The following is a 15,050-nucleotide window of genomic DNA, read 5'->3' on the forward strand; positions in this document are numbered from 1 at the left end:
ATGCTATTAAAGGGCTGGAACCCTGAAACTGTATCTGCCTCTACTTCTTCTCAATTAAATCACTAAATTACTAAAAATAACAAACTAGAAATAGACCCAAATTTTACTGCTGGCCAAGGGACACATCATGACCTGGTTCCATGCCTGATCTCAGACCTTGTATAGTTTGCTGAAGTTATGAAATATGTTTTTAAAAAGGCCATTTCCAGCTATGACGGAAGATGTGAATAATCAAAGAGGACTGTTTTCTCTCCTCTAGGCAAGATCATGGATGGCCTATAATTGCTTCATCTGTGTGTCCATGCGTGTAGAGATAGTATGTGTGTGGGACGAAGGGAGCATAATGAGTTATGTAAGCCCTTAAGAGAGGTCTGGAATGAAATACCTGAAAACCAGTCACCTCCACCCCAATCCATAACCTCCACAAAATTGGGTGGCTTAGCTCAATATTCTCTGAAGAAATTTCTATTTGTGAGATGAAATTGAACTGCAATTACAAATTGGTCTTCTCTGATAGAAAAAGAGATTTTTTTAGTGGTTTCTTTAAAAGCTATAAGTGGTTTCCCTAATAGGCAACAAATCATGGGACACTGTCTATTATCCAAACACTGCCAGGCTCTAGAGCCTTGTTTGTGAGATGAAAAGCCTATGGATTGGGTGTTTTCGGCAGTCTTGGTGTCTGATCCTATTGATTTTGGAGAAAAAAAGAAATGATAATTGACTAAAAATGATTGATTCGGGAGCCTGCATGAATGGCTTCAGCCTCACTTAAGCTGTTATTTTTATCCTGTCCATGGTGATACGGCTGCTCACTTCAAAACTGTGCAGTCCCTGTTTCGTGGCATTGCCACACCCTAACCACACATTTCTTATTAGGCTCTAGTGTTAAGATCACGCGGTATGTTCTGTAGCGTGGTCTCTCCACCTTTCCCAAGAGAGATGGGGGAAATAAAGAGCTCGAATCTCAGTGGAAGGCTGAAAATCAAAGTAAAAGTACAATACAGGCAGAGTTGACAGGGAGCTTTTCTCTGTTGTTGAGAGGTCATGAAAAGCCAGAGGTCTTAGTGGAGATCAGCAATTCTGAGTTCATCTCACTGGCAGGTAGCATAGCTAACTAAAAGAGTTGGAAAAAAAAATACCCATGCCACATGAGATAACACCATTTCAACATTATCCCATTTTCACGAGAGGCTTATGCTCTTAAGTTTCTAATGACATGGGTGATTCGAGGCTTTCATATTTTCAAATAGCAGGTATAGATTTGGGCTGATTTAGCCGTGCTTTTGCCTCAGCCCCCATTCACTCTGAGAGATGGCTAACCAAGACTCTGTGAATTACAGTCTGGCTATTGGGTATAGACAATAGAATATTAGTAAATACCAAAGAAGCCCAAATATTTGGAAGGGGCTTTGCTTGCAAAAATTGAACTTGTTATCATTATTTTAAAAATCAGTCATCACTGTAATTTTCAAAGAAGAGTATAAGTTTAAGCTCCAAGCTTTGGTTACTCGTTCAGTTGATTATTTTCAGCTCAGTGATGATTCTTTGTTAAAAACTATGGAATAAAATTTCATCATAGTTTTATCTGATGTAACTCAGTGGGATGGAATAATAAAATAATGAACATTTGTCTGTCACTTTACAGTTTTCACACACATTATCTCACTGATTATCACTAGACTGTGACTTCATGTGTCTGGTATGAAAGACCTTCTTTACCTTCTTTGCCACTGTATCTCCAACACCATGCATAGAGTGTGGCACAAAGTAGGTGCTCAATGAGTATTTATTAAATGAATCGTTGAACCATCTTGTGATGTAAACCCAGCAGATATTACTTTTTTCCCTTTTTATAGGTGAAGCAACATTACAGAGAAGTTTAGTGACTTGCTCAAGGTCAATATAGCCAGCAAGTGGTGGTGCCAGGACTTGAATCTAGTTTAGACTCCAAAACCTGAGCTTTCCTCCACATTCTTGGGTTATGTTGTCTACCTCTAGTACTAATTGGTAAACACCATAATCTGTCTGGGCTTCATTGACCTTATCTGTAAAATAAGAGAAGGCTAGTATTCTGTGGCTCTGTAGTCCCATCTAGGTCTAATACTACAGGCTTAATTTACAGTGTAATTTACAATGTCATCTGGCCTCCAAGAGTCTTCTCTTCACCAAAGAAATGGTGCTCATGGTAGAGTCCAGAGAGTCCAGAGCTGCCAGGTGGCCCCAGAGAAGGGCCACTGTCACAGGTCTGCTTCCTAACTGTGGGATAAAACTTCAGACTAGAAGCTTCTCCCTTTAGGAAGTCAGTGAGGTTGTTTGGAGGTTGGCTGTAAAGAGTCTCTGGGAAAATTCTATGTGATTGTTAACATGCAATTACCAGAAGCCTTCTGGCAACGATGTGCACATTTTACGGCCTTCCTTCCCTGGTTAACTTATTATCTCCATCCCCTTCCCCACAGACACTCCAAGCCACCTTCCACTGCACGTTCACTAGCTGTAAGCAGGGTGTCGCTTTTATAATGAATTCATTGGAAACAGCCTCCTTTCACATGCTACCAATATTTTCGGGATAGATTTCAAATGTGGATTTTACTTTAAAAAAGATCGTTATTGGGGCGCCTGGGTGGCACAGCGGTTAAGCGTCTGCCTTCGGCTCAGGGCGTGATCCCAGCATTCTGGGATCGAGCCCCACATCAGGCTCCTCCGCTATGAGCCTGCTTCTTCCTCTCCCACTCCCCCTGCTTGTGTTCCCTCTCTCGCTGGCTGTCTCTATCTCTGTCGAATAAATAAATAAAATCTTTAAAAAAATAAAAAAAAATAAAAAAAAATAAAAAAAAATAAAAAAGATCGTTATCCTCATCATACCTATGGCTCCTTTGCAGCAGCTTTGTCAATATTTATCCAGTTGTTATTTGGGGTCTGTTTTTTTTTTTATAGAGAACTGATTAATCCCCACTCCCTAGAATGATAGATTATTTTCCAGCAAACCAAATACAAGCTGAAGGCCCTGTGTAAATTAGTTCTAATTTTCTTCAGCCAGTAGCCCGTTTAAAATGTACACAAACGGAAGATGTCAAGAATACTTAGTCTGTTTTACTTGCCCAAGTTAGCGCCCCCCCAACCTGCTATGAAATCTGATTACAGATGACTGAGAAATAGAAGCCCAGCTGGAATTAGAGACCGCTGTCTCAAATAAGGGCAGAACCCGGCACTACACCCTGAAGAAAGAGGCCTTTTCAGGCTGCACTCCTCTGCAGAATAGAACTTCAGTCATCACCATGGTTTCCAAGTCAGACTCAAATCTCTGGCCATCACTTACCGAAAATTTCGAACCACGAGACTGTGACCGTATCTAAGAGCTGCATTGTTCAACAGGATCCTCAAGTTAAACAGCATCTTCTTTTGATAATGAAAAAGATGATTCTAATGCTCTTGAAAACGCCTCACCAACGTAGACAATGAGGTGCACCTAAAAGCTAAGAACGATTTCGGTTGCAGTGAGAGAGCAAAGGTAAGATCACCCTTCAACTACCTTATCAAATTCCCCTGGTGAGAGATACTGCAGGGCAGGGTACAGAACACCTGAACTTTAAGCCAAGCTCCACCACTGTGTGTGTGTGTGTGTGTGTGTGTGTGTGTGTGTGTGTGTATGTTTAGAATGAATCCAGATTCTTTTGGTGCCCAGACTCCTCATTTTTCATAATATATTTACGCTGTCACATACTTGTATGAAATCAATTGACAAGTATTCATTGAGCGTATAATATATGCAAGGCATTGCAGTACCGGCTGCTGTGAAGATACATAGAAATAACCCTTTCAGAAAATGTGAATCATCAGTGCAGAACCCAGACATAGACATGACATCCCTGAGCATTTCCAGTAATATTACTTTTGTAACTCTAAGTCTCAGCTTTCCCACAAAAACAAATAGAAAGAAGTGCCCTAGAGCTACTTTTTGGTGGCAAGAAGCTGGAGTGGGGATAGTGGTCTAGTAAAAAGGTCTCAGTCCCGTAGCTCCCATTGTGCCTCGCATATAGTAGATCTTCAGTAAACTAGAGGTTGCCTATTCTAGCAGGAACCCACAATCATTAGAAGTGGGGACGGAGTACCATATGCTCCCCCTCCCCGGTAGCCTCTCCAGGTCACTAAGGGGTCATCCAACACTTCACATTCATTCATTCATCCACAGTTATACATCAGATATTTTCAAAATCTGTCCTGTGTCAGATATTGGACTAGGCTGGAATTTCAGTGAAGGAAGCTGATCTTACTCTCACAGAGTTCACACTTCAGTAAGGGTGATAAGGTTTGTAAATAATTATCCATAATACAGACCCATAGGACAGGTCCAGATAAAGCGCTGCCATATCATAATGAAGAGAAAGTATCTAATCTGGGAAGGGTGGGAGGCAGGGAAGGAAGGAAAGGGGTGGGGGGCTGCCTCTTCTGATCAATTTATACAACTTTAGCAAACCCAGGTAAGCACTTGCTAGAAGTTTATGCAATGCAAAAAAAAAAAAGGTGTTATTTAAAAATCAATGATGGAGGGCGCGTATTGCATGGAGCACTGGATGTTATACGCAAACAATGAATCATGGAACATTACATCAAAAGCTAATGATGTACTGTACAGTGACTAACATAACATAATAATAAAAAAAGAAAATCTAAAAAAATGAAATTAAAAAAAATCAATGATGGCCACCGCAAGGGCAGGGATGGTTGTGATGTCATAATTAATATCAGCAAGGAAATAAATCTTGATGCTATTCCCTTCTACTTACAAAGAATGATGTGAAACAGAGAGGGAAAGACCGAAATGTCCAAACCTTTACTAAATCTTCTGTTCTGGAAAGAATATTCCAAGTGGGGGCAAGTGTTTGCAAGGGTACAAAGGTAAGAAGGTATAGAGTGAATGTTCTAAGTGGGAGAAGAGATGGCTGCTTTGTGGGAAAAGACTGTAAAGCATTTTTGAAGAGGCAAAAGAAGCCAGTTGTTGGATACGTTTCAGAGAGTGAAAATTGTTGCAGCGAGACTGAGAGAAAAGAGTTCAAACGGCATGCTAATGTAGAGCCCGTATCTTAGTTAAGTGTGCTACCTACACAAACAACTCGTGTTAGCAGTGCTGGGGGAGAAATCAAGTGTCCGCCGTGCTGTGGTTCAGAAAGGGGGCAGCACTTCTGAGATGCCAAAGCAACTGAGAAACCCTTGTAATTCTATGGAGGAAGGAGCTCAGTCCCCCAGAGGGGACTAAGAAAACGAAACTACTCATAACCCTTAGCGAGATTGGAAGAGAGAAGCTGCACCACAAGTGGGAGGAGGTTAGAGGTAACTTCATTGAATCTCACAAGACAAGATATCCGGGTAACAAGTGGGAAAGCACCTTACACGATTTGACATTAGTCCTCAGAATTCATCCAGAGGCTTTTACCGACCCAACACCGTGACTCCTCTGATTCCACGTCAACTGCCTCGTTTGGCTCCCTACCTGGTTCCTTTTGCTTACCCAGCCCTCCATTCACTCATTTTTCTCTTCCACCAACAACAGCTGTGCAGCTGCTGCAGGCTGGGTCTCTGGGCTCTGTGGGATTGAGTGATAGACAGGAGTGATGCGTACTTTCCCATATGGAAATGGAGTCAACCATTTGGAATGACTCCAGAGGACAGATTTGTCTCTGTTCCCTGACCCCAGGCATTCTAACCAAGGGGGAGGGGTTTGTTCTCTGCTTCCTTGCATCAGGCACCATGGGACCTCCAGCTTGGCTTGCTATTCATCCATCATTGGGGGCTGGGGTAGGGATTAGGTGAGGTTCCTGGAGGAGGTGGCAATGATCTCTGATGACTTGGGAAGAATTATGGAGTTGTCAAAACTGGAGGAAGCTACAAAGGATATTACAGCAAAGGAAGGAATCTGTGAGTAGACCCAGAGGAAGGACTAAATAGGGTGTGTGGGGTAACAACAACTTTCACAGTGATGAATCCACCTCATCATTGACCATTTAAATAAGGCCCCACTACCACCCAGGAAATAATGAAAAACATAAACCCATGTCCTGTTTGTATCCCCTTTGCATTCAGTCTCCCCCCTTGTAACTGCCACTTCTTAATGAGAGCACCCACAGCTGTCTGCCTGAAGACACTCCCTCACCCCTGTGTGGCAACCGTGAGGCATATTTTACACAATCCCCTAAAGGGCCCTGGTGGGACTGAGCATTGATTATCCACAGGAGTAACCTACTCATCGGTGTACCCTGTATTGGCTGCCATCCCTTCCTTGTCTCCCTTCCCTTGTTCCCCTACCAGTGCTTCCTAGGATCGTCTTCCGAATAAATCACTTGACCTCAAATTCCTTTCTCAATATCTGCTTCTATAGGAACCCAGTATTTGCCCAGATCTACCTTCTCAACAATTTTTCAATGCTGTTTTGTGTTCTCTTCCTGCAGACCCTCTTATCTCTTATTTGGTACCTGGGCTTTCAGTGTTAACATCCTTGTTCCCCACACCATATGGAACCCTCACTCTCAGATCGAGCCCTGGTTACCTTGAAACTGGTAGTGTGCTAGTAAATGTTTAATAACCAGCTCTCAAAAAAAGAAGAAGAAAAGAAAAGAAAAAAAGCTTTGATCTGTGGCATTGACTGATTTGTGTGGTGTAAATGCTCCCACCATGGCCAGATTCAGGCTACCAAAGTGACATCACTGAACATGGAGTTGGGAAGAGAGGTGTAAGATTGGCTCTTGCAAGCCATTGTGAGCACACCACTGCCTGTGACTCCCACCCAGAAAGGAGAATCCTCTCTAGGTTTGGAAAGGAATATTGGAGCCAGATTGTTGAGGGCCTTGAAAGCCGGATTTTGAGGTTAAGAAATTAATCTGTAGTCAAAGGAAGATTGCTAAAGTTTTAGAGCTGGGGCAGACAGGTGGACATATGTTATTATCTGCATTGTATTTTGAAAATATCAATCCAACAGCATTGTGTAAGAAGTATCGTGGACAGAAAATTGAGGCAAAGAGACAAAGGTTATTGTGCTATAACAAGGACATGAGCACATACTGGGGATGTGGAAATAGAAAACAGGATGGATGCAAGAGAGATTTAGCGACTAGATCCACCTATCAGAACAATTGATAGGATATTGACAGAAGGGAAATGATAAAGTTAATGAGACTCCAGGATTTCAAGTTTATCCTGTCACTTGACATTTGAGTCTAAAATTCCAAATGGCCAAATGTTACCATTGGGGATATAAAGAATGTTAGTTTCTTGACATTTAAAGCTTATAAGCATCATGTGTGAACTTGCAATATTCCTTTGAAATTGCTTACTGTTTCCCTTGTGAAGTCCAGGCATTGAAGGGGGAATCAATGTGATGTAAAGAATTGTGGGAAGGATGCTTGAAGATCAAACGTGACCTCTGGCTGGGTTGCTAACAGATAGTGAATTTGGCCAAATCACTTGATTCCCTTAAGACCCTCAAAGTCCTCACCTATCTAAATAAAGATTTACAAAATGAGCTATTACACTACTTGAGAAACTTTAACATGCAACCAAACACGAGGTACAGTGTCTAAGAGCCTTGGCATAGCTATTGCCAAAGATCCATTGCAAATTTCAGCTCTGCACAAATAAGACATATGGCTGTTACCGCAGTGAGAAACTCTGTTTATTTCAGTGCTACTAATTACATAAATACTTTTTATAGCTGGTTGTCTGAAATCTTTAGGATCCTAAGAAACATAAAGCATTTGCATGCAGTACACACTTTAGTTACAAGCTCTATGGGATTGTTTCTGGTACTCTAATTTATGCTAGATAAGAACAAAAAAATCATGTATCCCTATCTGAGACCAGAGGCCATCCCATGACCATGAGGAGAAGCAAGACCAAAAGCCATCCTGTGACCATAAGAAGAAGCAGCCTTAGAATGAAGTTGTGGTTTCCCAGGGGTCAGGAAGGAAGGAATCTTTATCATTTATGACATCATTGAGTTGCAAAATCAACCAACTGCATGACCCTCCCTACCACTAGACACCTTGTTATATAAAATAATAAATGTCCTTTTTGTTGAAGTCACTTTGGATTGAGGTTTTTGTCATAACCAAATGCATGCTAACTAATACATGATTTGACTTAGGTTTTTGAAGGTTTATTTCTCATATAACAACAAGGAAATAATAATGTCCCTCAAAGGTGTGGGTTCTAGTTCAGAACCTATCGTTTATATATTGAATGACCTCGGGCAAGTCAGTTTCCTTATCAGCAAACAAAAACAATACTCTTTTTCTCTTCTTTTTTGAAAAAGATTTATTTATTTTAGAGAGAGAGAGCATGAGAGAACATGAACAGGAGGGCAGAGGGAGAGGGAGAGAGAATCTCAAGCAGACTCTGCTCTGAGCGGGAAGCCCCGTGTAGAGCTCAATCTCATGACCCTGAGTTCACCAAGGTGCTGCACCCTGAGCAGAAACCAAGAGTCCGATGTTTAACCAACTGTGCCACCCAGGCGCCCCATCTTCATTTTTTAAATTTTGATTAAATGAATATACTTAATATGTTGTGTAATTTAAAATTTTTAATTAGCATACAGTAAACTTAACTCTCTCTCTCTCTCTCTCTTTTTTTTTTTTTTGGTGCACAGAGCTATGAGTTGTAGCACATATATGGATTCGTATAACCATTACCACAATCAGACATGGAACAGTTCCATCTCCCCCCAGAGTTCCCTTTTCAATTCTTTTGTAGTCATGCCCTCCTCTCACACTGATCTTTTCTCTCTCTCCTATGCTTTTCCCATTTACAGAATGTAACATAAATGGAATCATACAGAATGTAATCTTCTGACATTAGCTTCTTCCACTCAGTGTGGTACCTTTGAGATTCATTGTATTACTGTGTTTATCACTAGTTTGTTCCTTTTTATTGCTGAATAGTATTCCTGTGTGTATCATAATTTGTTTATTCATTCCCTATTAAAGGACTTTGGGTTTTTTCCTGGTTTTAGAACTTATAAATAGAGCTGTCACAAACATTTGTATATAGGTTTTTGTGTGAATAAGTTTGATTTCTCTAGGGTAAATATTTAGGAGTAGAGTGGCTGGATTATGTGGTAGGTATACATTTAACTTTTGAAGAAACTGCCAAAATATTTTCCAGAGTGGCTATACCATTTTGCAGTTTCCCTAGTAATGCATGAGAGCTCCAATTGCTCTGTGTCCTTGCTAGCGCTGGTATTGTCAGTATTTTTCATTGTTGCCATCCAGATAGGTATGTAGTAGTTTCTAATTGAGGTTTTAGTCTGCATCTCCCTAAAAGCTAATGATGTTGAGCATCTTTCCATGTGCTTATTTGCCATCCATATATCTTCTTTGGTGAAGTGTCTCTCAAATCTTTTGCCTACTTTATTTTTTTCCAGTTTTATCGAGAAATAATTGACATACATCACTGCATATGTTTAAGGCATACAGCATGATGGTTTGATTCATGTATGTTGAGAAGTGATCATCACAATAGGTTCAGCTAACATCCATCTTCTCATATACACACAATAAAAAGAATAGAAAATGGGGGAAAATTTTTCTCTTTGTGATGAGAACAACTGCTTTCCTACATTTCATACAACATGCCTACTTAATTTTTTAATTGAGTCATTAGTTTTCTTACTGTTTAGTTTTGAGAGTTCTTTATATATTCTTGATACAAGATCTTTATTGGATATGTGATTTGCAAATATTTTCTTCCAGTCAGCAGTTTGTCTATTCATTCTCTTGATAGTGTCTTTTGCAGAACAAATTTTTAAATTTTGATCAAGTTCAACTTACCGTTTTTTCTTTTTATGGACTATGCTGTCAGTGCTGTATCCACGAGCTCTTTGCCTAAGCCAAGGTCACAAAGATTTTCTCCTATGTCTTCTGAAAGTTTTGTAACCTTACAAATTACATTTAGATATATGATCCATTCTGAGTTAAGTTTTGTCTGAGGTATGAAGTTTAGGTTGAGGGTTTGGAGGGGTGGGCATACAGGAATCCGTTTCCCTTTCCTTAAAAGCCTTCTATGTCCTAGGTCATATCCAATTTGCTGAAGAATCCAAAAAATCCTTTTATGTTAATGTCCCTGGAATGCTTTGTGAACTGTAAAGCTGTGTCCATTGTAAGAACGTATTTTTATGCGGCTTGGATATGCATGGGAATTGACAATAGAAAATAAATTAGAATTATGATGGTGAAATAAATCACCCATCAGCTGGCTACGGTTTTTCTTTCTCATTTATATATATATATATATATATATATATATATATATATATATATATATATATCACCCACAGAGCTCCTGCTTTACAGAGAATTTGAAAATTACTTTTTAATTAACAGATAGTAATAGGACTTTGTCAAAATATTGATTCAGGGGTGTTTTCTTGCTGCATCACTGCTAAGTATTTGTTCAAACATGCAGGCCCTAGGGGAAATTGTGAAATCAGTGAAGATTATCTCTGATCCCCTCTCCACCTCTTTTCCCACCATATCCTTTCAACTGATGCATGTGAAGAAGGTAGACAAGAGTCCTACATGAAAACCCAAATTCTGAACCAGAGCGTGAAAAGCTGATTATCAAATTCAAGTGTAATCTCCTTTTTCTCTCGTCATAAAATCACATTTCCATTGAAGTCACTCTTCTGTTAATCATTTACTCTGGCAGTTGGTGATTTTAAGCAGGACTTCAAATTTTTCAGAGCTTAGATAAGGAAAGAAATCTCAAGTTTTCCTACCTGGTGTTCCTTGTTTTGTGATCTGGTAAATTCTGTCCTTAGAGGGCAATATTAGGAAATGCACACACAATTTATGAGTTAGGAAAAGAGCAAATAAATATGGTTAATGATCCAACCTTAGTGTCAGAGGCAGATGAGATGCAAAAGGTGAGGTTATCTTTTATGGGTGCCCTTTTATTTGCTTAAGCTCTCACCCAGAATCCTAGAGCCTTCTCTTTCCCAATAGGCTGATTCCAATTCCTCCCCTCAGAAGCACAGAGGTCAATCTGTGCATAAAGGAGATTTATTAGCAGACCAAAGGCTATCAGGCATTAAGCAAACAGGGAAATCACAGAGATTCAAAGTCCACCAAGGGCCTGAACAATCATACCTGATGCTCTCTAGGACGGCCAGATACTTCTAGAGTTTGAGTGATGTGGGGGGCCTGTGAGGCTATTGGCATTGCTTCCTGTTGCCCAGCACTTGGTTTAGAAGCACTGTCCCAAGAGTAATTTCCATGGCAATATTCTCACCTTGAGCCCAGGACACATTTCCTGGATGTCCTCAAAAATCACTGTTTTGTGAATGCCTTCCCCACCCTCTTCTGGCTCTTGATGAAATCCTCTTTGTGGTTGGTGCCTCTCTCCAGATACTACCTGTGAAGTCCTCTTTATCTGCTCGTGACTGTTTTATTTGACCACATCTTCTAAGTAATTGTTTTATTTGACCGTATCTTCTAAGCTCTGCCCTCACCTTAAGTGACTAGCTAAACAATAGCCTTCTTTTTTTAAGGCTACACTACTGGTAACAATTTTGTGGTCTATAAAGATGGAACCTAACCAGGGTCCAGAAGATAAACTATGAGAATGTTGTCTCTAAAGTGACAAAGAAACAAGCCTTTTTCCTGGAGCTTTGTTGACTATTTGGAGTCTGGGACAGGGGATTAGGCACTCACCATGACCCATTCCACCCTCCAGGATTCTTCAACTGGAATTCAACATCCTTTCTTCCAAAGAACCAAGGAGTTCATGGATTCCCAGCTCATCCTCTATAGTTCCCCAGTGTATTACCATTAAAGAATAATCTTAATCATCTGGGAAGCCGTACAAAGAGAATTAATTCACAGATTTCAAAGTCAGTTACGGTTGAAGAGCTATTTATTGCGAGCAAATTCCTCAGCCTCTCTAAACCTGTTTTGTCCTCTGTTAACTGGTGGTACTGTCTCATGATTTTGTTGTGAAGACAAAATGTGATTGATGGCTATAGAGTACTATAGTAGTACTCTACACTGTATGCTACTCTGTATTGTACTGCAGTAGTCTACCCAGCTCAGTGTTCAACAAATGTTAGCTTTTAGTAGTTACTGGCATCAGAACATATGGTGAGAGCCCCCACACCCTACCCCAGTTGTTGGTTTATTATAGTCACTTTCCTAGAAATAAAAGAGAGGTGCACCTTGTTTTTTTTTTTCCACCATTGTCCTTTAAACTAATCAAAAATAAGAAAGAAATAAAACCAATGTTTTTCAGTGAGGACCTATGATGTGTGTTTTCTTCTCTCTTTTCCTTTTCTCCCTCAATGATGGGAAAACCAGGGACTTTGTTCTCCCTCAGTACTTCAACTAACTTTTCATGTTTCTAGTCTTTTACTGCCTCATGGTATTTTCCTTCTGTAACCCTGCCATGCTAATCAACGTATCCCATTTGAGATGGAAATACGATAAAGTAATTAATGATTAAGTGCTTTGAAAATACAAAGGACTCTGTAAATGCCAACAGCCAGCATTGCTTTCCTGTATAATGAAACAGTGTAATAAAAAAAAATCATAAAATCTTTTCGCTACCCCAGCCACTACTCTTTTTGCCAGTTAAAATGTATAATTATTGCCTGTTTGTTCAAAGCAAGGAGGGACATGAAAACAATCCAGTCGATTTTCTAAAGTAAGTGTCCCTAATCAATTGAACACAAAAAGTCTGGAGACATCAACAATACATTTTGCAAAGTTCATATGAGAATAACCCATCATAATCACCTTTAGTTTCCAACGATATGATTGACTCTTCCCCCACCCACAAGCTCTTTTTCTGCAATGAATGTGCCGTTCACATCTCATGTCTTATATGAGTTAGTTTATATCAATGCCAGGTGTTTTATTTTATTTTATTTGTTTATTTGAGAGAGAGAGAGAAAGAGAGAGAGAGAACAAGAAGGGTGGAGGGGGAGAGGGAGAGGGAGAAGCAGACTCCCCGTTGAGCAGGGAGCCTGATGTGGGGGCTCGATCCCAGGACCCTGGGATCATGACCTGAGCTGAAGGCAGACGCTTAACTGACTGAGCCACCCAGGCGCCCACTACCAGGTATTTTTGTGCACCATGCGTCATAACAGCAGGACACTGGACACAGAGGATAAATAATCCAGGTAACCTTAGGTTAGGTAGGGGGCAAAGATTAAATGCATTATTGAGTTTAGAAGAAACTGTTTGATCAACTTAAAGTGAAAGCTATTTGCTAGTTTTCCTATCGTAATTCCAAATGGGACAACATTTTGAAGTTGCTAGGTGTAACTGCCATACCTGGAAGGCCACCTATTTCTTTGTGTTTGGGGAAGCCTGGGAACTTCAGTATGATTCTACAAATGACTAAGACATAGTGAAGGATCCAAAGAATTGGGTTTCCACTAGAGGCTCTGGACATATTCCACCACCCAGGATTCAGGGTTGTTTTGGAACCCAACTCATATAAAAGTTTTTAACAATTTTGAAATTGATCATAATTTTCAGAACATTCTGTGCTATTTTTTTCTTTTTCATCCCAGTACTACCCTTTCACTTAACAAAGTAATATTGGCACCTGACACTCTTCCTTAACTCTATTAAGTAAGAATAATTAAAAGTTATTTACGTTCAATTATTTGCTTATCTGCTTCTTTGTGCTTTCTCTTTTCATCAATACCAATTTTAGCTTCATTTAATCAAAGTGGTAAAATAATTAGATAGATAAGAGATTTAAAGTAAAACTGATGTATGAACCTTGATAAGACCATAAGGTCTCCTGGAATATTAACTTCCTTTATCACTGTTCTCCCTAAGGTTCACCTTGATTTTTATACGCCTCTTAACTTGGATGGGGGATATGGGGAAGCTATTAAAATCAACATGAAATGTCAAAAGGCAAGTAAGGTTAGAATGCTTCAATATCTAATGTCATAGGAGGAATTCCAGAAATATTATGACTTGCTGATATATGTAGAAGTTTCATAGACAATGAGAAACTGGGTCAAACTGACCATTTAGAACTACTCATCAGAAAAAAGGAAAGATTTTAAGCTGCGCATTTATTAAACATTTAACATAAGCATAGTATCTTCCTTACTAGATTCTTGAGAGGTCTGAGATCATGGAATGTTAGACATAGATGGACCCCGAATATCTTAATCCAACTCTCCTCCAGAGGACCAGGGAAGTACAGTGACATTCTCAAAGTCAGGTAAAGGAGGGAGAAAGAGAGAAAAAGCAAGTGAGAGAGCAGGAAATAGAAAAACAGCTTCTCGACTGCTAAGGAAAGCTCTTTCCATTACTGACTGACAGAAAAGGAGGGGTCTTATCTGCCCAGCATGCGAAACCCCCTCTAGTTCTCATTGTGCGAATCTTAGTGTTGAGTCTTAGTGTAAAACTTCCCTCCCTCCCTCCACCCCCTGCAAAGCCAGGTCATGGACACATAACCCAGCAGACATTCTCACCTGGGGCTTTGAATCTTGAAGGACTAAAGGAAAAGAGCCAGGGAGATGAGATTTACAATGCTATAATCTACCAACAGTTCTGGCTGTGTCCTATGGCTAACACTCTCTTGCCACGGTGACTAGGCCCAGTGGTGGCTGTGAACTATAATGAAGTCATCAGCAACATCCTCCCCCAATCTCTGGCTGCCTCACCTCCCTAATTTCCCCCATTTGCCCAAGCATTCCTCTCCAGATCCTCTGTTAATTCTGTGGGTTCCCTGATGATTTCCTACTAATCCTCTTCTCCACTCCCCTGCAAGAACTCTGGCTGATTCAGGAATTGGTACCACAAAGTAAGCTGCAGGCAACTGCCCCTCAGGGAAAAGTGATAAAATCAGGGTTGGTTGACAGACATTAAAACCTCCCCTTAGAAATACAGCGGCAAAACATCCGATTAAACAATTGCTTATGGTCACTTGGAATGCTGGTTGAGAGTACAATTTAAGGAGAAGAGTGTGAAGGGTATGAAGAGTACAGTGACAGCCAATGAGGTAGCTGCTTCTTATAATGAGTAGCGTAATGGTGAAAAAAG

At 40.2% G+C, this 15,050-nt stretch overlaps 1 protein-coding gene across 1 annotated transcript in view; it reads right to left on the minus strand.

The window, feature by feature from the left end:
* Positions 1 to 3,543, minus strand: part of OTC (ornithine transcarbamylase) — a 61,176-nt gene extending 57,633 nt beyond the window's left edge. The window contains exon 1 of the mRNA XM_045775731.2: positions 3,317 to 3,543. Coding sequence (XP_045631687.1) covers positions 3,317 to 3,393 — 77 coding nt within the window. The 5' untranslated portion in view covers positions 3,394 to 3,543. The remainder of the gene's footprint in view (positions 1 to 3,316) is intronic.
* Positions 3,544 to 15,050: the final 11,507 nt, after the last annotated feature.

Source organism: Ursus americanus, chromosome X (assembly GCF_024610735.1).
Source record: "Ursus americanus isolate L20-20 chromosome X, mUrsAme1.1.p, whole genome shotgun sequence".
Classification (NCBI taxonomy): domain Eukaryota; kingdom Metazoa; phylum Chordata; class Mammalia; order Carnivora; family Ursidae; genus Ursus; species Ursus americanus.